The 25,339-nt window shown below is 36.1% G+C and overlaps 1 protein-coding gene across 1 annotated transcript in view; it reads right to left on the reverse strand.

The window, feature by feature from the left end:
• The window catches only part of cntnap2a (contactin associated protein 2a), a 470,798-nt gene that overhangs the window by 264,617 nt on the left and 180,842 nt on the right, over positions 1-25,339 (reverse strand). The window contains exon 3 of the mRNA XM_081353019.1: positions 10,156-10,349. Coding sequence (XP_081209145.1) covers positions 10,156-10,349 — 194 coding nt within the window. The remainder of the gene's footprint in view (positions 1-10,155; positions 10,350-25,339) is intronic.

Raw genomic sequence — 25,339 nt, forward strand, 5'->3', positions numbered from 1 at the left:
TGTCGATGGAGCAGACCATACTAAATGTTCTGACCGCTCTGAGGACATCAGAAGTTAGAGCGACTGATGGCAGCTGTACAAAGTACACAGTGACAGGATACACCGTAATTTTAATTTTAATGGACATTAAAACAAAGGCAGATAACCTTACAATCTGGTAGGTAGCATTATTTGATTGAACACCGGCACCGTAACTTCATATTGACGCGCGGCTAAACAAAGGCAGAGCACCGTAACTCGTAATTTGAGCGTTCCAAAACAAAGCCAAAGAGCGGTAACTGATGTTACGGTGTTCTGCCTTGGTTTCTCATGGGCTTTTGGAAGTTACTGTTAAGACAAATCATTATTTTCTCGAAAAATAAACGGAATTGATTCAAGATACTTATCCACATGATAAAGAAGGTCTTGAATGTGCCAAAAATATAAATAACTCATTTTCGACCAAAAACGAAGTTACGGTCTTTTGCCTTTGCACGGCAGTATATATATATATATACATATAAAATAGAGAGCACATATTATGTTCACCATTACTTAAATTCAGTTTGTCAATTGATTAAATAAAAATTAACTAATTAATCACACATTGTTCTGTAATTAAACTGTAAATAATATGTTACTTATTTAAATAAAATTAAATTGTCAAAATCGTGAGTCTGTTTAAATTGCATGGTTTATGACACTTATAATTATATAATTTTTATAAATAATAAGTTATATCATTTTATCTTAAACAAGTGAGGAAAAAGTGGGTTGTATCCAAAAAACTGAACAAATTTTAGAACTGTTATGTGAGAATAAAGCAAGCATCAGCTGCGAATTGATGTTTGACGTTTAAGATTGTTGCAATATGCCAAGACTGAACATTTCACTGTATCAAACTCTTTTTATGGACCCTAAATTCTTTGAAATTTTCACATTTCCATGGCTTTGTCACAAAGGCAGTTACATGCAATCCTATCAGACAAGCTGCTCCAATTTGCCATCGTCTTCTGATATTTCCTAATATTTCATAATACAATAATATTACAGTAAAAATAGTAAGCCGTAAATTAATGAATTTCAATAGTCTCATTGCTCTCTACATTTACAAATATTTGAGATGCAAAAGATACGATATAATTTGCGATATATGCGAAATTATGTATGGAAACGGCTCAAGGGCAGAATGTTTTAATACAACAAAACGTATGCGACAATGCAATTTTTTAGGGATAACGTCATTACGCACACCAATGGTATCGATAAAAGGCCAGTTGAATGGAAACAGACTGGAGACAGGAAATTCGCAAACTTTTTTTACAAACATTCATTTGTTTGTCGATAACAAAACTTTAAAGACAGCGCGCCAGTGCAGATTTAAGTAGGTTTTTTTTTGCGTCTTATCACGCTATATATAAAAGAATTATATATACTGGCTGATCATATACTGAAGCACAGCCAAAGGATGACAGAAAAAAACGGATGCGTTAAACTGAAGAAGAAAAAGCGCAAATTTAACGTAAAGTTAATTTTGACAGCCCTACATAAATTACAGCATATTAGTGTTGAGGAAAAAGAGTTTCCAAACAAGCTTTTCGTGTCCCTTTAAGTATCAACAATGTATGCACTAAAGTTAAATGGAAATTATGTCGACACAGAGATAACTAGCATTTCCATCAGCTATATTGATGAACATTTTGATGCGCTACATTCCCTTTGTAAAGGCTTCTTGTTGAAAGCAAAGACAAAAAAAGCCGTAAGAAAACTCATCACTAAAGGTGGTGTAAAGCGGCAAATCAAAGGTGAATATAGTAAGTGGATCCATCATGCTCTCATGAGGAAACGTTGCACCACCAAAACGTTACTCTTGATTCGCACGACTTTTCAGATGAGTTTTAAATGTCACTCTGGCATCATATTCAACTTATTAAAGTTGATTAAATTACCCAAGGCTAAACTTTTAGGGTTAAAATAAAAATAATATCTGTCATCATGTCATTCAATTCCTGTAATATGTTCTGTCTTCTGTGGAACATTAAGTCTGAGCTGTTCTTTTTTCATTCACTTTTACTGTCAGTTTAAAAAAATAGACAAGCATTTTAAAAGAAGTCCATTGTACTTCTGTGATTTATACAGTCTTCTGAAGCCATTGCTTTGGGTGAAGAACAGATTGAGATTAAAAACCTCAGCTGAAGTGATGACTGACAAATTTTTATTTTTGATGATCGACTGATAGCCTTTTTGAAAAATGGAAATACTTTTGTGACATTGTAACATTTACAGATCAGGATTAAGCATTCAAATGTAAGTTATGTGAGGGAAAACTGGGGTCATGCACTTGTCCCGCAGCAGCTCACTCTGTGCCCTCCTATGGCAAGCCGTTTTAACTTTTATTCATTTCCAGGATATGAATCCTTGATATCAACAATTCAATTTTCACTAGTTAAAATTATAATTCTTGATATCAGGAATAATGTTTCTACTAGTAACAATGGCAATTTTTGATATCAGGAATTACATTTCAACTAGTAAAAATGTTCATTCTTGATATCAACAATTGAAATTTTCACTAGTAAAAACTATAATACTTGATATTAAAGGACAATTCCGGTATTTAACACTTTGAGTCTATTTTATAGTTTGTTTTGGATGAACAAGAGTGGTGGACAAAGAAATTTTGTCAATGGTTCCTGTCGCGACTTTTTGACTATTTTAGAATTGCCCATGACCGCATTTGAATGGGAGTCAATGGCCATGCACAAACATGTCCTTAAAACAACCCTTAACGTTCGTTTTTTAAAACTGTGCTACTCACCGAGTGGTTAGTGGTGTTGTAAATTCAAATGCGGTCATGGGCAATTCTAAAATAGTCAAAAAGTCGCGACAGGAACCATTGACAAAATTTCTTTGTCCACCACTCTTGTTCATCCAAAACAAACTATAAAATAGACTCAAAGTGTTAAATACCGGAATTGTCCTTTAACAATTGAATTTCAACTAGTAAAAACTATAATTCTTGATATTAACAATTTATATCCTGGGAATGGCAATATGCAAACCGTTTTTATGGCAAGCCATTTTAACATTTAAAAGCTAATTTTGACTATCCGGAATTAACATTGTAGATATCAACAATGTCTTTCTGACTAGTCGTAATTACATTTTGGATAGGTGGAATTGTCATTCAAGATATCTGTGACGTATTTGTGACTAGTCGAAACGACAGATAGAGATATCTGTAATTCAGTTTTGACTAGGCAAAACTGAATTACAGATATCTGCAATGACGTCATTGAAAATGACATTCAACTCGTCACACATCTTAAATGACAATTGCAGATATCTGTAATTCAGTTTTGACTAGGCAGAATTAAAGATAAAGATATCTCAAACGTCATTATGACTAGTGCAAATTATTGTGCATGACGTTGCTCTAGATACCCATTTCCCCTCCCCGCCATAATCAAAGAAGTGGGTTCATTTCCTTATTTCTATGAATGGAAGAAGAAAGAAGCAGGCTGTAATTGAAAAAAAAAAAAAAAAAACACCAGAAAATGTTTTTTATATATATATATATATATATATATATATATATATATATATATATATATATATATATATAAAAATTTGCAATATTATGTTTATGATCATGCTTAAAAGGTTATTTTTTGCCCTAAGATTTATGCTTGAATGAGATTCACACTAATTCACTTTAATAAAGATGCTGACAAGCATGTTATTCTTGCCATGGAAGTACAATAACATTAACTTCCTTAGATGAGAAAAAAGTTCTTAGTTCAGATTAGTTCTTATTTTTTATTTTATTTTATCAGTTTGAAACAGTATCTAACAGCATTAAAAAGACGATTAAAACTCTGGTTGCTCCGACATGGTGCTAATCAGTGCTAATTACAAGTTAACAATTAACAGGTGCTATGTGATTTGATGATTTGAACAACACACTCTGCTCCCGCCTAAAGTGTGATGCGGGCCTAATTTGCATACAGATATCTGCAACGTCATTTGGCCTAGTCAAAACTCTAATTCAAGATATCTGTAATTACATTTTGACTAGGCAGAATGAAAGTTACAGATATCTCAAATTTCAGATATCTCTAATCAAAATTAATTTCAAGATATCTATAACTTGATAATAGATATCTACAATTAAATTATGACAATCCCTAACTCCAGTTTAAGATATCTACAACGCCATTTTGACTAGTCATAACTCCAGTTACTAGTGAAAATGGAATTCTTGATATAAAAAATGAGCATTGTTACTAGTAGCAATTAAATTGTAGATATCAAGAATAGACATTTCAACTTGTGACAACTGAATTCTTGATATCAAAAATAAAGGTTTTTACTAGTAAGAATTGTATTTCTGATATGTGAAACTGGAATTTTAACTAGTAAGAAATCAATTTTTGATATCAACAATTGATTTTGAATGGCAGCCTATGGTGACATTTCACTAGTGAAAATACAATTAATTACAGATATCAAGAAGTATCATTTTAACTAGTGAAAATGTAAATGCTGATATCAAGAATTAGCATTGTTACTAGTGGAAATGTAATTTCTGATATCAAAAATTGCCATTGTTACTAGTAGAAATCTAATTTCTGATATCAATAACTATCGTTTTAACTAGTGAAAATTTAATTGTTGATAACAAGAATTCATATCCTGGAAATTAATAAAAGTTAAACGGCTTGCCATACCCTCCGGTATTTTTCAGATGTGTTATGTCCATAGAAATGCATTATGCACTGCAGTAAAGGGACGTAATTCCAGGATGTTTTCGGTGCACAGTGCATATATGCGATTAATCAAATTTGTTGTCGATTTTTTCATTATTGATTATTATTGATTAGTTGTTGTAGCCTTAGAAAATACACTGTCATGGGCAAGAATCATGTTTGGATTTATTACAGTTCATCACAGATAACTGTAAGGTTTGCTCGCAGATTTATTAGCAGACTGGCTTTCATTAGAATCTCACAATCCATGAACTTTAACATTCACGTTTGTCTGTGTTGTCGGATCATCAGCACTTTTTTTTTTTTTGCAGTGCCGAGAGAGTGGGTGCATGGTTGCCAGATTGATAATATTAACCCTTTCACGAGTAAGTTTAAAAATTCTAACTGACCAGAGTGAGTTTTTTCAAGGCGTCCGTTATTTTAGAACGTTTCCCCTTCTTGTTTCCCGTGTGTCACGTGACACACCGTAGACACAATAACACTGTATGACAGATGTATAACTTTTATTTCCTTTTTCTTTTTTCCCCCAAAAATTCACAAACTTGCTTACCATGTCATCAACTATCTGATATTCCGATTTTCAAATACGTGCAAGTGAGTATGTTTTTTCGTTTAAAAAAACTTTATAAATGATCTTGATCTATAACGTCAGATGGGCGCCGCCATGTTTGTTTGCGCCGCAGTTCAGAGAGTCCTGTCAGTTGGATTTACAGCACGTGAATTCATCAGTGTTACGTCCTATGTTGTTATTTGTTTGGAGTTGTTTTTTTCCCCCTCCCTTTTCTCTCTGTACTTTCACTTTAGCAGGACGAAGCGGCTATCTGATTGGTTGATCCATCTGTCCATCATCAAAATGCCGGGTGACGATACAACGCAGCTTCTCCAATGAGGGCAAAATACAAAATATTTCTCCCAAAATACATGCAAGGAAGTGGCCGGTAAACTGGCAGAAGAATAGAGTCAACTTTATAGTTACTTCCACTATGTGTGTCTGATATGAATAAAACATGTCGGCAAATTATATTTGAATAGATTGTTATTGCTGCTTCCATAGACATCAGTGTGTATTTTACAAACTCCAAATGTATTGTTTTACGAGTACTTATGTCTATTTAAATGTCTGAAACCTAAAATAAAGGTTAACCATTATGTGGTTGAAAACACTGCATACAGTAGTTGTGATATGACAAGCGCTTAACGCGTCCATCTCTAGCACAGTTTGAATCTGGCAGTTATGTGACGTCACTGTACATTCTAAATCCCATATGTGGGACCATAATCTCAGGGGCACAGAAATAAAATCTCATATATGGGACCATACCACTCAATGGGCAGAATTATCTTTTTAAGAGAAAAGCCCCATTTGGGGGATTTATTACCTTGAGATCTGGCAACCCAAAGCAGGATGCAAGAGAATGGAAATAAAAAAAAATGTTTTCTGGACAAATAATCAGCAGGGCAAATACTGTGCCGGTAATTTTTAATTAATCGAGAGAAGCAGAATATATAGAACCTATTCTTCCAAGAGTATAGGACTCCTTTTGAAAACTTGAACTGTTTTTACCTAGTCTAAAGTCTAGTCTCAACGTCAAACTTGGATAGATCAAATGATGAAATCATCTGAAGTGAGCTGAGAAAGTCCAAGAGCAAAAATAAGTTGGTGCAGGATAAAAGGCAATAACAATTCCACTTTAAGACCACCCTGTGTGGATCGCTGGTTGGTCCAGTAATAATTCCTCTCCCCTCTGCTGTGGATACTAAGCACAGTGGTACATCAGCCTGAAATCAGTCTGTGAAACCATGTTTTTCTGGATCTAAGTGCTTCTTTGATTGCTTACTGTTGATTAAAGCACCCAGGAAGAAATCAAAGCATCCTCTTGACTCATTGATCTTCAGTCGTCCTTGGTGAGCTCAGTATGTGGAAGAGGCATGCTAACATCCTGCCACCATAACCACAATGTCTTACGAATATGTCAAGGACCAATCTTGAATCTTGATTTAATTTTGTAATTCATAACATTCCACACATTAAAGATGCTACTGTCTAAAAAAAAAAAAACAAAAAAAAAAAACTTTATATGTAAACAACTAAACATCAATTTGATTAAAATGTGAATAAAGATCTATGATGAAGTCATATCAATCTTCAAGAAAAAGTTGTTTTATTCTACATGAAGTGGGTCATCAACTCAAAGGAGCTGCCATGTCAAAAACACAAGACAATGAAGAGGCATTTTGCAATTTGGAAGTTACCACAACGTACAATATAACATTTAGCCAGTGTGCAAGGTAAAAAACAAATATAAGTACATGTAAACAAAACAAGCGATACAAACCAAAAGGAACAAAACAAAAGACAAACAAACAGCTTTGTCCTGAACAGCCGTTAGTAAACAATCACCATGCATCCACTGACTACTAGGTGTCAGTATAAAGTACTAGAACACTAAGATCAAGAAGAGCCAGTGAAAGAGAAAAACTTTAAATAATCATTAAAATTATATTTTCAGTAAGTTACAAAATATATTTATTTCAAATGTTACAAAAGATTTTTATTTCTCATAAACAGTGTTATTTTGAATTTTCTATTCATCAAATAATCCTGAAAACAAGTAATAAAAACTCAGTGAGTGTTTTAGCGCAATTTTCTCACGTCATGGGATCACAACACTAAGAGATAGTAAATCTTTTCCCGGATTTTTTTTGTGCGTTCCTGAGATTAGACCTTCCTTAACCCTCTGAGGTCGACAAACGCGCCGGCGCGTTTTGCTGGATTTTCTCCACATTGTAGCACTTTAAACTTAAATTTCTCCGTCATTTATGGTCATACAGAAAAAATAAATATAAAAAAAGAATCTGTGGTATTTCTACTTTTGTATGTGTCCACTTCCAATCAAATCAAAACATTGTGCTTTTGTAAAATAAGGAAAAAAAACAGTGTGTGCGTTCTGCCTCTCCGTCGCGGTGAACTTTTTTTTCTTGAGCACGTCTATAAACTGAAACAAAACTCAGCGAATACTTGTTACACATTTATGAGCCATACACCTTTATAAACATTTAAGTGTGTACTTTTAAATGATCGGATTCAAAACGAAAACAAATATTCTCTGTTTAAGTAATTTGTATAAAACCAACAAGATTTCCAGCTTCTCAAACGCTTCCTAATTATTTTTAATTCGGCCACGCCCACTCGCGCAAAAGATATTCACATGCAAATCTCCACATGGAACGCGATCGCCCTCATTACCTCAACAACAAAACACTTCACTTCACTTTTCGTCGAGTTTGAAAGACGTGCCTGAGCTTACATTGGATTTACATCAGAAGAAGAAGAACGATATTTGAAGACAAGAAAGATAAGGTAAGAAATTCTTACATATTAGTTTGCTATTGTTGCATAAATTTCACATTGCAGTTGAACTGTTGCTAGATATATGGTGAATATTATAATATTTAGACCCGTGTTTACTGTTACTGTGTTTGTGGATATCTGCTCAAACGTAGATAGGCTATGTATATGGTAGGCCTAACCATAATGTTTTATATTTGATCGCAATCGCGTTTTAATGTATCATATTTTTGATCGCGATCGCGTTTTAATGTATCATATTTTTGATCGCGATCGCGTTTGAATGTATCATATTTTGGAAAAGCAAAACGCTCCAAACGGCTTCATGTTTTTACTATTATCTCATTTCATATCATCATAACGAATGGAAACATTTGAAGTAACATGATAATCAATATATTTTTCTCTAGCTTAGTTGTTACTGAAATCTTTTTGAAAATATATATAGGCTGCTATATTGTTATTATTTTATGCAGCACTGCGCATAGCCTATACCTACAAGGCACAACAAACCTGGTGTTCATTATATATTGTTGGAAACATTTGTGTGAGTGTGTGTGTGTATTCTGTGAATTTTAAAAAGCAATTTTAACAAGAAAAATCTAAAATGTATTCCCAAAATCGTGCAGGCCTTTCTCTTGATATCAGTATGTTCACTTTTTTTTTTTCAGGGCCCAGATGCCACTGAGTCCTGCTGACTTCAACATTCACAGTACATGTCTCTGTACATGAACATGGTAAAGTTTCAAACACCTTAGAAAATGAAAGGTATGTACAATGTTTTTAGGAATGGCACAAAGGTCTCTTTCTTCAATAAGTGCTTTTTTGTTGTGTATCTTTAGATTATGTTGTGTTGTAAATAAATCCAAACAATTTTAAAAGCCATTCTTTTTTAAATCTCCTCATTCTTTGTGCAAGGTTGGTCAGAATGATGGGCCCTGATAAGCTCCTAATAGGGCCATTAGGGAGGTTCTTTGTCTTTCTCAGGTGTGGAAAGCTTTCATATTAATGAGGTGATCCGCCCCTTCGCATATTGCTTTCTAACACAAAACACGTCGTAAAATTTTTAAATCAATATATTGTCTTCTCTGAATGAGCAGTCAGGGTGATTCTCACATCGTTTTGGAGCAAATATTCTAGGCTACGTGATACAATTTTCAAAAGTCTTGTGAAGAAATAATCAGTATGGGTTTCATGACCTTATTTCAGTGAGAATTTATTTTTGTATTTTCACAAACCACGCATAAATGTCATTATCTCAAAACTACAAACTTTTACATACATGCTGCTGATATATTATTGTAGCAGAGTTTGTGCTGAATACAGTGTAATTAGACTTTAGCCATGAAAATGTCACAAGTAACAGAAATAACCACAAATGTCAGAGCATGTCAGAACACCTCCAGGGCCCAGAAAACAGCTCAGACCTCAGAGGGTTAACATAATGCCGAAAACCCGAAGTCTCTAGGTGGTCTGGTTGAGCAGTAGATAGAAGTGCAAGATTGGTGTGCACAGACAGAACAGAAATCATGAGTTAACAATCGCATTTTGTCCGGTGGAAAATTGCGCTAAAAAATGATCATGGGTTTATAACAAAATGTTACAGAACTGTTTTCAACATTGATAATACGAAATATTTCCTGAGCACCACATCTGTAACATATATGCTCTGTCTTGAGTGTTTTTGGTTCAGTCCCTGTGACCTAGTTTTCCCCAGTCTGTCTAATTAGCAATGTCATTCACCTGTGCCCTGGTTATCACTTATCTCATTAGTTCTAGTATATATACTCCCTGAGTCTTTCAGTCCTTTGTCCGATCTTGTCAGTGTATACGTGTTGTGCTATGTTCCTGCCTGCCTCTGTGTTTGTCTTATGGATTATCTAATAAAGATTTGATTTGTGATTCATCTTCTTCTTTGTCGTCGTGTGTTTATATACAACCCATACGTGACAACATCAGCATATCAGAATGGAAAGAATCAAATCTTACCGACCCAAACCTTTGAACAATAGTATCCAACACTAAAAATGACAGTATATGAATTATTATGATACTCACCCAGATGTTGCCATCTTGATGGTATGGTTTCCAGTTTCTGCCTGTGTCACTGTAGAGAAGCCGGTAGCGTGTTGTCCAATCAGAGCTGCTATATCGACCCTGCGTGGCGATGGCTGTGACCTGTTTTCTGCTTCCCAGGTCGATCTGTAGCCACTGGTAATGATCACTGTCCAACGGAGACCAGCCCCCCGCACCTAGAGAAAGAGCACAATACTCAGCATCTTGTTGTATTGATCTAAAATCTTTGTGGTTGTGTCACACAGGGGATTGAGGAAAACAGAACAGGAACAAATGTTTTAGATTTTTTGTTATACATGTTCTTTTCAACGTTTTTTTTTAAGGGTACAAATTGAATGGGTCGATAATCTACAAGAGCTTTGTAATTTATCAAAGATAATCTGTTATGGTGTTGGGTCTATTGAACTAACTGGATATATTCAAGAGGAACATCTGTATTATTCTCTTCTCTTGGAAGTCTAAAGAACAGATTGCCTTACAAATGTTTTATCTGTGCTTTTAGCTGGAAGCTTTTGAACATTTGTTAAAGGGATATTTGAAGGATCATTAAATATAATATCGTAAACCCAACCATTAATATTAACAAAACGACCCCTTTTTAATGCCTCCCTGTGCCTTCATGACCCCTTTTCAACCCCTCATGTAATTCCTACTTCAGGCCTGGATTATGAACACATAGGGCCTCTTTCATAGCCTATCTTTGCATATGAAATAATAATAATTTGCATTTCAACATTTTCTACCGCAGGAATAATTCGTTTTTTTTTTAATCATATCTTTAAAGGCAGGGTAGGTAGGATTTTTCAAAAAAAAAAAAAACATTCCAAATTTGTTTAAACTGTCTTTATATACCAATACATAATTAAAATGTAAGTACTCTGAAAAAGAGAGTATAAAAATCGAGTGTCTGTAGACCTCTCACGACTGTTGTAAACACAGCTAATTATTTCCATTCACTCCACCCCCTCCCTTCTGAGCTCCTTCCAAAGCCACGCCCCCAAAACACATAAACACGCGACGCCAAACGCTCCGGCTCAGCTGGAAGATGCATTTATTTACCTGAGACGAGTGGAGAGGAGGGAGCGCAGTGCATGCAGTGACATCATGTCAGAATCACATGTAATAAAATACCTAACTTTATCACTATAAATATAAACAAATAAGATTTATTTTAGTACTCACTATCAAGCTAGCATATCGATACTGGTAAAGTTTAAAATATACTTTGTTTGATTCGGTAACGAGCTATATTTATAGGTAACGAGCTATATTTATAAGGCAAAGCTAAAAACAGGTTGCATTGATGCACGTTTGTCCATTACCATCAGTTACACTGTGATGAAGGTGAATTTCGTGTAAGATTCATAACATATACGGTTTTTTGCCAGTTTCCATGATGAAAACATTGTTGACTCTAATGAGGAGTACACTCCGCTTCGTCGGTTCGAGGACAGGTCCGGGTCGAGGGCGAAGCAGAGGAGGTCGTTCAAGAGTGCGGGCAACCAGGGTCCGAGGAAGTAGTTTTTGGCTTGTTTGCCTTCGCTGACTGCATATGCAGGTGCTTTGAATTTTGAATGCTCTTTCTCTGCCATAATTTTTGTTGAGCTGTAATTTTAATGAGCTGTGTTTATTGCAGATTAAAAGGTCTACAGTCACTCGATATTTATACTCTCTTTTTCAGAGCACTTACATTTTAATTATGTATTGGTATATAAAGGCAGTTTAAACAAATTTGAAAAAAAGTTTTTTATAAAAATCCTACCTACCCTACCTTTAACATAGAGATACAATGTATTGAAAATAAAAATATTATATTACAGGCTACAACACATCAAAATCATAAATGCAACCTTCATAATAGCTTCAAAGAGTTTACTTTAAATAGTTTTATCATAAGAGGGTCTTCTTTCTGTCTGTTTTATACTAAAAGTGTTAAAAGTGTAATTTCCATCACAAAATAATAGTAAGCACAACACATCATTTGAGATGGAATATTGGAATATTGTGGGAATTTTCATGACTTTCAGAAAAAAAATAAAAAATAAATAAATAAATAAATAAATAAACTTGTGATTTTACAGGAGCAAAAGTGCCCATAAAGAAACACCCAGATATGAATACTATATTCTATAGTTTTTTATTTATGTATCTGTATTTGTATTGGTATGACAAACATGAATTGGACATTTTAAGCTGAGAGTGCCTAAATGCAGAGCTGATATTTAGGTCCCAATTAATTTTTTTGTGCCCCCGATCTGATCTGAATCATTAAACCTAATCCAGTGTATAACGGGATGTGCAGAGAGTTTCTCAGTGGCTCAAATGTAAAAAAGGGGCAACTTATTTTGACATGCCAGTTTGCGGAAAACACAGAGTATTGCAGCCATGGAAGCCAGCAATGAACAGGGTCAGAGATAGCAGATTCTACCAGACCCAAAAAGCCTCAGCATCCATCTAAAACGTTCTATGACCAGAGAGGCATATTAAAGTGCAGATAAATCAACGGATCAACTTAAGGCTCGTCAAGCTGAGGAGTCTGAGGAGGAGGGAGCGGGGCAAACAACTCTCCAATTTTTTGAATTTGGAATGCAGTACCCATTTCAACTGCTAGCTGTCAATATTACATACTGCACCTTTAATAGCAGTTAGAAAACCCACTTGAAGGTCCATACCGCCACCTACTGCATGACATCTGTGTGACAGTTGACGTAAAGTAAAGTATCAGTACCGATACTGAATAGTTAAAAAATAGCTTAATTGGCCCCAGATTCTTGAGATCGGCTCAGGACATCCCTACTTAGAAGTAAATCCACTCCATAAAGTTCCTTACTATCTTCATAGTAAACATAAAGCAGAATGGCACTGCAGCCAGCCAAAGGGAGAGTCAGAGTGAGGACATAAAGTGAGGGTCAGCAGTTTAGGGTGTCCATGGATCAGTACAAGACAGAAGCTTAAGAGAGTGTAAGGGAGCCAGGGGACATCCACTCCACCGCCACCTGCAACCTGCCACCAAGGCAGATGTTCTGAGGAGATAAAGAGAGCAGAAAAAGGGCACTGGAAGGACACCAGACTCTGAGAAAGAGGGGAATAAAATAGGCAGACGGGTAGGCAGAAGACAAAATAGCTCCTGGAGTTGTAACGTTAGGTCGAGATAAAATAAAAATAAAAACACTCAATGAATCTGATCAAACAAGAAAAAATAGAACTGAAGAGATAAACATGTATGCATGTTCATGCATTATGTTCGTCTTATAGATGTGGCATGTAGGACTTTGTGATGATAATGTACCTTGGCGATGATAAATCATATGGCATAATTTTTGAATCGTTTACCATCTGCTAACACGCTGACACTAAAGGAAAGAGACTCGCAACCTACGTGATTTGCTATGCCTATTTTAGTGATTTGTTTTTCCATTGCGTACTTATGACTTCATTGACTTGACAACATTAATCTATTTGATCACTTCTGGATTCAAATGTACATATGAAGATCCAGACATTACATTTGCAGAATTGGTTTCTTATACAAGATGAAGCAAAGCGACGGGCAGGACAGTATCAATGGGAGTATGCTGCACATTAATCATAGAATGATCTGTCTGAACTCATAATTAAAATGCTGTCATTACTGGTCTATCATTTTCATGCTTGAAATTTTGCTTCAGCTTTATTTGAAAACTTCATCCACCATTTGAATTAAAGAAATAGTTAATCCAACAAAAGAAAAAAAAGATCTCGAGAATGTCATCATCTATTCACACTTGAAAATCTAAATATCGCTCTATAACAGCAGGGCTGTGATTCGTCAGGTCAATCTTATATTCATAATCACAAAAATTTGTCTGAATGTCCTCTGAGGAAAGCACTATCGTTGTCTTTGTCCTTTTAACAGTTAAGTTGATTGTTTAATTTTATTTTATCAATCAATAAATTCCACTAGAAACAAACCTTGTTGTATTATTTTAATTTAATACTGTGAAGATGCTTTGATACAATCTGTATTGTGAAAAGCGCTATACAAATATACTTGACTTGACTTGACTTAAGGAGATTTCCAATGAAAGCACATTTCAATGCATTGGTAAGTTGTGTCTTATAAGGTGTTGTTTAAAGCATAAAAAATGTTCTTGTTTACGACCTTGTTTCAGTCCCTTTCAATATAAAAGTCTTTGCTACTGAATTACTCATACACACAGGCTTTGCTGCCATAATGGCGCAACAATGTAACTTTCACTGAATTCTAAATCACAATCACTAACTTTGTCACTAACAAAATCACTAACTATCTTTGTCTCAAAATCATTCATTACTTTTTATGCATCAATAAATCAAGCCAGTGACTAAACGATCAACTTCACATTGTTTCTCCTGGTAGCGAAAATAATCTGTTATTCAAATTGTGATTAAAATATATACAGAAAGCGGTCAAAGAACGCTCCCTTTACAATCGCTAAAGCTGTCAATCACACAGCGTGAGTTTATCTGGATACTTGCCAAAACTCCTGCTATGTAATCAATGACGCTGTTACACTGCACAATGAAGCTCTTATTGTTTTTAAATCGTGTTTCCATTGTTATTTATGGTGAAAGCATTTGTTAGACTGCAGAAATCGCATTGCAATGATGAGATCACTGCATTCACACGATCAACAGACTGTCTGTCATCTGCTCAATGCTCATCCCTGCAACCTTTCAAGTGATGGGAATAGATCTAAATATAATGCTATAATCGACACTTCATGATTCGTTAATCTCAACAGCTGTACTAGTAAAAACGTAGTAAAAGTATTTGAGAGGGTTCCACATGTAATGCTTATTTCATATGCAAAGATGTCAGCGAATCACAGCAGTGGCCGTTTTCACTGAAGTCTCACAGCAGACACGCCACTTCAAACAGAGCGTTCAAATCAGAGGACTAAAATCAGGGTAGTAAATAGCCATTTATTTCTAAATTGTACAAATAGAAATTATGTAAAAATCATATTAACATTATAAGTGCATCTCAGGAAACATTTTTAAAAAATCACTTTAATGACTTTTAATGAGGTCCACAATCCACATCGTATCTTTGCTTCATCCACAGTCGTCATCAGCAGAAAAATTCCTTTCTACGAATGCATTGGTTGGTTATTTTCCCACTCTAGCTAACATGACGGCTTTTTAAATGCCAATCACAATTTTTACTATTTTTACTTACTATTTACTTCTTATTAGGGGCCAAGCACTGAAAGTGCGTAGGCACCTCTTGAAATTGTTGGCATTCCTACTATTCTTCTTCTTCTGTACAGAAGTCTATGGCAGCCCATTCAACCACTTGCAGGAAAGTTATGATCATAACTTGTATATAATGTATATATGTACACTCACCTAAAGGATTATTAGGAACACCTGTTCAATTTCTCATTAATGCAATTATCTAATCAACCAATCACATGGCAGTTGCTTCAATGCATTTAGGGGTGTGGTCCTGGTCAAGACAATCTCCTGAACTCCAAACTGAATGTCAGAATGGGAAAGAAAGGTGATTTAAGCAATTTTGAGCGTGGCATGGTTGTTGCTGCCAGACGGGCCGGTCTGAGTATTTCACAATCTACTCAGTTACTGGGATTTTCACGCACAACCATTTCTAGGGTTTACGAAGAATGGTGTGAAAAGGGAAAAACATCCAGTATGCGGCAGTCCTGTGGGCGAAAATGCCTTGTTGATGCTAGAGGTCAGAGGAGAATGGGCCAACTGATTCAAGCTGATAGAAGAGCAACCTTGACTGAAATAACCACTCATTACAACCGAGGTATGCAGCAAAGCATTTGTGAAGCCACAACACGCACAACCTTGAGGCAGATGGGCTACAACAGCAGAAGACCCCACCGGGCACCACTCATCTCCACTACAAATAGGAAAAAGAGGCTACAATTTGCACGAGCTCACCAAAATTGGACAGTTGAAGACTGGAAAAATGTTGCCTGGTCTGATGAGTCTCGATTTCTGTTGAGACATTCAGATGGTAGAGTCAGAATTTGGCGTAAACAGAATGAGAACATGGATCCATCATGCCTTGTTACCACTGTGCAGGCTGCTGGTGGTGGTGGTGTAATGGTGTGGGGAATGTTTTCTTGGCACACTTTAGGCCCCTTAGTGCCAATTGGGCATCGTTTAAATGCCACGGCCTACCTGAGGATTGTTTCTGACCATGTCCATCCCTTTATGACCACCATGTACCCATCCTCTGATGGCTACTTCCAGCAGGATAATGGTTTCTTGAACATGACAATGAGTTCACTGTACTAAAATGGCCCCCACAGTCACCAGATCTCAACCCAATAGAGCATCTTTGGGATGTGGTGGAACGGGAGCTTCGTGCCCTGGATGTGCATCCCACAAATCTCCATCAACTGCAAGATGCTATCCTATCAATATGGGCCAACATTTCTAAAGAATGCTTTCAGCACCTTGTTGAATCAATGCCACGTAGAATTAAGTTCTGAAGGCGAAAGGGGGTCAAACACAGTATTAGTATGGTGTTCCTAATAATCCTTTAGGTGAGTGCAAAGTGTGAAATCCCGGTATTGTATAGAATGCCTAGGCAATGTATAGAATGCCTGATGGTTTTTGGCAAAAATACATAACCTAATTCTATACATTACCTAGGCAATCTATAGAATGCCGGATTACACACTTTGCCGGTAACATATATAATTTAGCACACTGATAGAGGACAGTCTGAACAGTCACCAAAGCAAATTTGGAGTCTCTAACTCAATCCCTCTAGCACCACCAACTGTCCAAAGTTTTACTCATGTTTATGTTAATAACTTTTGAACCATAAAGGCTAGAAACAAAAGTCTTATTTCCTCTGATTCCTTGGTTCAAGCCAATACACCCTATGACATCATTTACTGTCATGAAAATCTTTCCGCCATTTTGAATTCTCTGCAAAACCTACTTTTTCGAACTCCTCCTAGACGGTTGCTCCGATTTTCACGAAAATTTAACCAGATCATCTTCAGACCATGCCGACAAAAAGTTATGGAATTCAAGTTGATTTGTCAAACCATTCTCATATACTGTGCAAACAAATTTTTGTAGCGCTTGTGAAAACAGACTTAAGGCTGTATCTCCGCAACGCTTTATCGTATTCGGACCAAATTTGGTACATGTCATCACAAGCATGACCTGAGGCGACATGCTGTGTTTCGTCACAGCGCCACCCACTGGTCCGGAGATACGAAAAATGGCTATTTTTGCTTCTGAATGATTTGTCCAAAAATCTTAAAAGTGGTCACGTTAGATTCAGGGCGTCATGCTGAGTCGACTAATATCTAATTTTCCCATATCGGCCATTTTGGACATTGGACGTTTAGAATTATGTATCGTTAAAAAACTCGGTATGGGTCATCAATACGATGCCCTGAAGGAGCCTGATAAATTTCGAACCAGCGCCACCTAGTGGTAAAATTTATTTTTCAAATGCTTATAACTTTAGGTGTGGTTGACTTAATTTCACGTGAGCCATCTCCTTAGGTTCCTGAATCCTTGTCTAATCCAAAGATACCACACATGCTAGGTTTCGCCTTACTGTTTGTGTAGCATTGAGATTTAGCGCTTAAAAAGCATTTGCCAATATCTTCGAAACCGTTAGACCTATCGAGACGAAACCACCGTAGGAAGTTTGAAAACATAGATCGTTGGCTATATGCTAATATCCAAATGTAAAAATTTTGATAGTAAGTGGCAAAAAAATCCAATCAAAGTCGTCCATGGGTAATTTTTTATGCTCTCATACATATAAATGTCTATAACTCTAAAAAAAAAAATAGATATTTTCACCAAATTTGACACATGTATGGGCTCACTCTGAGAACACATAAAAAAAGCGGTGGAACTGCACCACTTGGTGGGGCTATAATAGAACAAAAGAAGGACATTGCCATTAATTACAATATAATATCATGATATTAAATGCTACACTTTACGAATGCATTGCGACTCTTCAGCTATCAGGTTAACCATAAGCTACATTAGCAGTAAGATAGCTTAGCATGCTAATCTGGTTAACATGCTTTTGTGTGCTAATTCTTACACTTCCTCTCCTCTGCAGTTTGGTAAGTCAGCGTCAACTGAGTGACGCAAGCTGCTAAACCACGTGCCCCAAACCATTCAGGTCGCGGGTTTCTAATCCTGTGTGGCACATGGCCAGACCGCAATAGGTACTGTGGCCAGAAGTGGTGCAAAGGTGCTTCAGTTACAGACATGGTGTCTATCTGAGAAGGAGCTCAATAAATAAGACATTTGGCGCATATAAAAATTATTCATTTTGAGTTGATTCTCACTTGAATTATGGAACATCGGCATCTTGGTGCATGCATGTCTTCCCAGTGGCGCAATGAGATAAGTGACAGGCATCTAATCAAGATAGTGGGTTCAAGTCCCGCGTGGGACGACATTAGAAAAATTGTGTGGAATATTGTGTCATTTCGATTCCTTTATTATTCAAGCGCTGTACTAATCTCTTTCTCTTGGATTAGAAATAAGTATGTTTTTGTTTATTCTGTGTTCATTCTCATCTGAACTTCTTCATTTTGAGTTCATTTTCACCTGTATCTCTGAACCAGCTGTTTTTTCATGCATGTTAAATTTCTGCTGTTTTTTCTCAAAAATTTGTTTTGCTCTTCCTGCTCTGCACAGCTGTTGCAGCTGCTTCAGGGGCTTGGCCCCGCATCGCTGCTTGCAGCTATATTTTTGGTATTGTAATTTCAGGGAAGAAATAAATAAAACAGACATTATTGAAATCTGGGACACTGATTACGTCTTGCGGGACGCGGGAAAAAGTTCCCAATTCTGGGACACTACTATCTACATAACAGCAGAGAGAAATGCTGCAAGCGGAGTGAAACAGTGAAACGGTTCCCGCGGCGATACCATTGGAATATCGTGTGGCTGGAAAAGGCTCTCAGCAAATCAGATTCAAGAACCAGAACAAACTGTTGTATCCACAAATTATTTGCCAAGAAATTAGCTAAATTTAAGCAAATCGACTACTAAAAAAGCCATTGCGGTCTCAGAAAAACATCAAGGACAGAATGAAGTTTTTGGCAGAATGTGGGAAGTTGTGTGTACATATATATATATATATATATATATATATATATATATATATATATATATATATATATATATATATATATATATATATATATATATATATAGACAGAAAAAAATATTCCCAGGAAACTAATTTTAACTTCATAAGAATGCAGAAGGAGAAAGAAAGAGAAAGGGAAATAAAGGACATGGATCACTGCTCACATTCCTTATATTAGTCTCAATCTCATGCATGGACACATTGGTATTCAGCAGAGCTTGGGGTACATGACTGAATGCTGGGGGACTGAACCTTTCTACCCCTCTGTCATTCACCTCAGTTTTCCCACCTCTCCCTCTCATTAGTTTCCAACAGGCTATTTTGTTTCCCACATACAGCCACCTGTCCCTTCCCATCTCCAGCTGTGAGGGCCAAACAGGTTTCTGATGAAGCGAGATTTGACCTTTCACTCAGATTCATCTCACAGATGAACTGCTGCTAAATAGATGCCTTTCCTGCTGAATGAAAGCAGAGGACTCAAACCTGCAAACAAGTCTTAAACCTGATGTATGGATCTGAGATGATGCCGAGGGTGGGCCCCGAAATGACTGTGTGCATCTCACACACCACAGCAATGTGATTACAGCTGACCTTCAACAGGCCATTTGCTGATGTAAATCCATATGAAAAATGTGAAGTGATGGATGTGTTTCATATAGTGTCAAGGTCTTTGGGAGACTGAGTGAAAGATGTGTGAGCTGTGTCATAAATGCATATTAAAGCACTATGCTTCTTAAAAGATCTAATGAACAGCATGAACACAGAATAGCCAGAATTTCACCTTTGTTCTTGAGGAGGGGAAAATGGGATCATGTAGGCCCATTTCTATACTTTATAATACACAAAGGCAGCATAAATTAAAGTTCTGGCCTGTCCTATATAGACTAGACAAAACGGAAAAAATCTACCCCATTTCTATTGACTGAACAGGTCCAATCTGGCTTTATTATCCTACTTAGGTCATCCATGTATAATTATATATATATGTATAATTATATATATATATATATATATATATATATATATATATATATGTATATATATATATATATATATATATATATATATATATATATATGTATATATATATATATATATATATATATATATGAAGACTCAAGTGCTATCTGAATATTTTTTTTTTGTTTCCTTCTAGAATGATAATCTTTATCAAGCTTGTTTGTTTATGTTCAGTTATTTCACTTTGATGGCAATGAAAATTACCTATTAATTGTCATTAAAGTGAAATTACTGAACTTAAATATATGAGCTTGAAATTTTTTTTTATTATTATATTAAAGTTCTGTCTCACATTTTAACTTTATATAAACTGAGAAATGTTTTATTTGTACTATAAATAATTAATTAACCACACCTCAAAGCTATAGGATATCGACTGTATATTATATGACTTCCCATCATATAGATGAATGGATGAATGGAAGGGTGGGCAGGATGGATTAAGAATATAGGAGGATATCACTACCAACTGTCACCCATCAAAGTAGATAAATAAAAATTCTGCTTTCTATTGATTTTGTGCTCTCTTTAAAATACATTAGTAAGGCTAAATAATGCATCATTGGTGGAGACAAAATGTTGGATGCTGACATATTGGCATTACCAAAGTCCCTTTCAAGGAAAGTCTGTTCACTCAGCGGCCATATTTGCAATACCTCCGGGCAGCTATTTCAGGCATCCAAGACCAAGTCCTATCTCTTTGAATGGGGGAATCTTGAAATCTCTAATAACATACGTAAGGGCAACAGGTCAATTTATCACAAAGGGAATTAATTAATTAATTCATAGGGAATTTTGGAAGAATCACTTATTTTATCGTCCAGCGTTCACTTGAACGGGTAGTAACTATCAGCTCTGCAGCTCTGCATTAATATCCAAACTATAGTGAAAACACTATTTATTAGCAAGGTAACTAGATCAGCAGTTTAAGACATAAAATTTGTAAGCACATAACATATGACACTTCTCTTATAAACGAATATATAAACAAGGCTTTATTGAGTATTCTAACACATAAAACTACTCTCTAACACAAATACACACACATTCACACGAGTTGCAGAAAGAAAGTGAGGAAGGAATGAGTTTTAAGAGTGAAATGATGAAATCCTACGTTGCTATGTGCACTTTGTAAAGCCTGACCTGAACAAACCATTAATCATCAATTTAACCCTTCCATTGTTCCTTAGGCGGGGTTATTAAATTTATATCTTGCATTTGTGTTCCTTGCATGTAGATTCCCTTTGTCGGCATCCTTTGCTCAAAAAGGGGGGTTCCCTGGTTTGTTGATTGGCTGGCGGTCTTGTCTTCTGGAACAACATTCTTGGGAGGCCAGTCAAATTGGTGTGTTGGCAGATGAATGAAAAGCCTCGTGGATGAAGTTGGAAATTGGAAGCAGGCTTTGCTGTTAAACTGTTGACCAAAACTTTGCAGCAAAACTTAACTAGAACCGAGACTCTCAACAGAAAAGAAAAGAATATCGTCTTTGGCTCAGATGTGGCCGTTTCTCCTCAACTCACCATAAATTACACGTTATCTGAGTCACTTAACTTTCTCGCTGTAGCAAAGTACAATTTAGACTTGGTTTCTATACTAAGAATACAATACATTTTACACAGATTTCATTCAAGTCATCTCCTGAGTTTTGAGCAGACGATCATACTGGTAGGAAACAATAAAAACTTTCAGTCAACCATTCAATATTTATAGAAACTGCATGAATTATGGGTGATCTAGGCATAATAGTCACATATATAGGTTGTACATGATATAGAATTATGCAGTTGAACGCTGTATGATTATAAGTCCATCTAGCATTGTTTTAAAATTATCTGATGCATTTTGATCATGTAAAAGCAGTCTATGTGTTTTTTTAAAAGAGATTTTCATGAGAGGTCACTTAAGAAGAAAAAGGTCTGTTTTGTATATCTGTCTTCAAACAACCTCTGGCATTATTTTTGTGGGACTCAAGCTGTGCCATCTCCGAACCAGTCCATCTTTTATGAACTACCTAAAGTTGGCAGCATTCTTCCTTAAGCTAGGCTCATGTTTTTGAAGCTTGCATGGCCATAGAGTATTTGTAATTGTTTTGTTCGAATGAATAATCTCCGATCTGCTCTCAGATCTCACACATATTTAAAATCAGCAACAAAATCTGACATGAAGTGTCCCATAAATGTTGTTTCTTATGCTCAAATAGCATTAAAAAGCTTATTTCTTTAAGCTAGTTGAGCCAATGTGCATGTGCAATCCTAAGCACGAGTCTCAGGTTTCTATGGAAACCAGTTTCTAATGGCAGCTACAGTGACGCAATGACTTTATCAAACAGCAATTGTCTCTTTTACTTAAAAGGCGGGACGTATTACGCCGTATTGCGTGTTGCAGTTTGTCCCATTCATTACTAATAGGAATGAACCGTCTTTCTATATCTATAGTAATTTTTGGGATTACCTACAATAGTCTGTGCATGATGCTGTTCATCTAACTATAACTAATGAGCATTCTTCTGTGACATCATCATGCAGGGTCCCACAGCATCCTGTACTTTGGCACGACTGGGCACTTCTGATGCTGTCAAAATTATCTTTTCTTGGCTCTCCAGTTCAGTGACATTGGAAACGGTCACAGTCATTGTCCTAAAGCTAATTATATTTTAAAAAGTGATTTCAGCGGAACATGTGCTGTATGGATGTGGATTTCATTAGAGAGTCCACAGTGTCATTGCTATTCATGATATTGAGTAAGAAAGAGAAAAATCCTCAGTGTATTATATATAAAAATGTCATACTCCATCGACAGGATGAGGTCCAGACATCACCCTATTATTCAGTCTTAATGACTAAATAACTTTATGCAAGATCGATGACAACTGCATATCTGCATGGGAATTCTGGGCAAGAATGACACAACTGACAAGAATAACCTCTCTTCAACTCTGATAAGGCGTCATTAACATTTATTGGCCTATGACTTTCATACAGTAATAAGAATCTAATCTCTGATGATACTGGGGAAAAACATGACAAATATCACCAAGACTTCCAATAAAAAAACAACTCAAATCTGAGTGTTTCTTCAAGCATTATTCACCTATGTGTCTCTAAAGTAAATTGGGGTTGGTAAGGGAGAGCTACCATTGTGCACATAGCTGTCATGCCATTGATATGAAACCTCATGTGTGCAGACTGGCAGGTTGGAGAAATGTCCACTGGACACCAATGTGTGGCTTTCAGAGAGACTGGGAACCCTGTGTCACTATGCTGACTGCTGATGGAGTCAGTGCCAGAGGGCATTTCCCATTGCTTATTCTCACAAACCCCACCGGCCTTCAGTGAGAAAGGTGGTTGAATTGAAATGCCAGCCTTACACACACCTGGAAGCTGCTGTTACCACTGTCACCTGCCAATCTTGTGTGCCTTTATGCTGTCTGAACTTTTATGTCCATCACTGAAGCAATCATTCTGGTTATATTACACAAAAACCAAGCAAACAACAACTATATCTAGATGTTAAACATACCATCCTCCTAAATACGTTCTATGCGGTATTAAAGGAGTAATTCACCCAAAAATAACAATTCATCATTTACTCACCCTCACAAACCTGATTTTATTTCTTTATTTTAATTTTAGTTTAAGAGGTAGTCATTTTTTTACATGATCTTATTTTTTATTTTCATTTATCTTTTGTCACGAAATGTGCTGATAAAAGCTCACGAAGACGAGGAAGAACAGGATCTCTAATAACAAAAACTTAGTAAAAATCTTACAAAATATACTTCTCACATGCTATACCACTGACCCAGACCAACAAACACTGAGGGAGAACTGAAGGCAGGGCTCTCAAGTCTCACGCATTGGGCGTGAGACACGCAATTCAACCAGTTCACACGCTCACACGCCACACCGTGTATTTCTCACGCTGAAAAGGCAATGCCAACCAAGTTGTCCTGCGAGCTTTATATATAACGTTGTATACGAGGCGCAGGCACACAAAGTGAAGTTTCCTGCCGCCAGCACGTATCTCAGCACGTATTGCGTTCGTTACAAGGCAACACAGATGCGCGAACACACGGAAGTTGACGAAACATTCTCGGCCACCGGACGTTCGTTACTATGTAACCAACAACATTGCGCGAACACACGTCGTAATGGAGAAGGTAAGTTGGAAGAAAGCTCGTCTAACGTTTTTAGGCTAGAACATTTAATATATAGCCCATCGTTTACATTATTATTAATGTAGTTAAAAACTCTACAACTACTCTGCAACCAGGCCAGAAGCTTTGGCTCAGTTTGGCTAGCTTACGTTTTCTTAAACTAAGGGAATTTTAGTGGGTATGGGAAGGAATGAAGATGTATTTCTTCATTTTATTTTAAATACATTTAAATTTGTTTATTTTATTTTAAATTCTATATTATACTGTATTAATAGTCTTTCTAGTTACATTAAGGCTATGTATTAAAGCAGAGTGCTCTGGGTAATATTTTATATCCTGTCAAAACATACATTAATCATTGCCATTGCATTTGTATTTTTCAAACACAAAACACATTTCATAAGCTGGAGTGTGTACTCTTGTGTACACACACACACACACACACACACACACACACACACACACACACACACCTTAATAATACTCTAATATGTCATTTGTTCACAATGTCCCATGCACCACACAATAAATAATTACTGGTATACCATTTTGACTAGACATTCAAAATGCAAAAAGATTTGTTTTTCCAAACTGTTTGGAGCAATTTGTTATATTTTTGTAATTTTTGTATAACTTATTTGTAATTTTGAAATATAACATTAAAGAGTATATTTGATGTGATCAATTGCTCTGTCATTTATCAGATTTACCAATTGTTATAATTTCAATTTGGGCTGGTTAATTATGAACAATGGGTAAAATTGGGGGGCGGGGACATATGGGGGCGTGGCTTCATTAGGGCTCCTCCCCTTACCGCATGTGATCTCACTCCAAGCTTTTGGTAA

The sequence above is a fragment of the Scardinius erythrophthalmus genome (assembly GCF_964197995.2).
Source record: "Scardinius erythrophthalmus genome assembly, chromosome: 22".
Classification (NCBI taxonomy): domain Eukaryota; kingdom Metazoa; phylum Chordata; class Actinopteri; order Cypriniformes; family Leuciscidae; genus Scardinius; species Scardinius erythrophthalmus.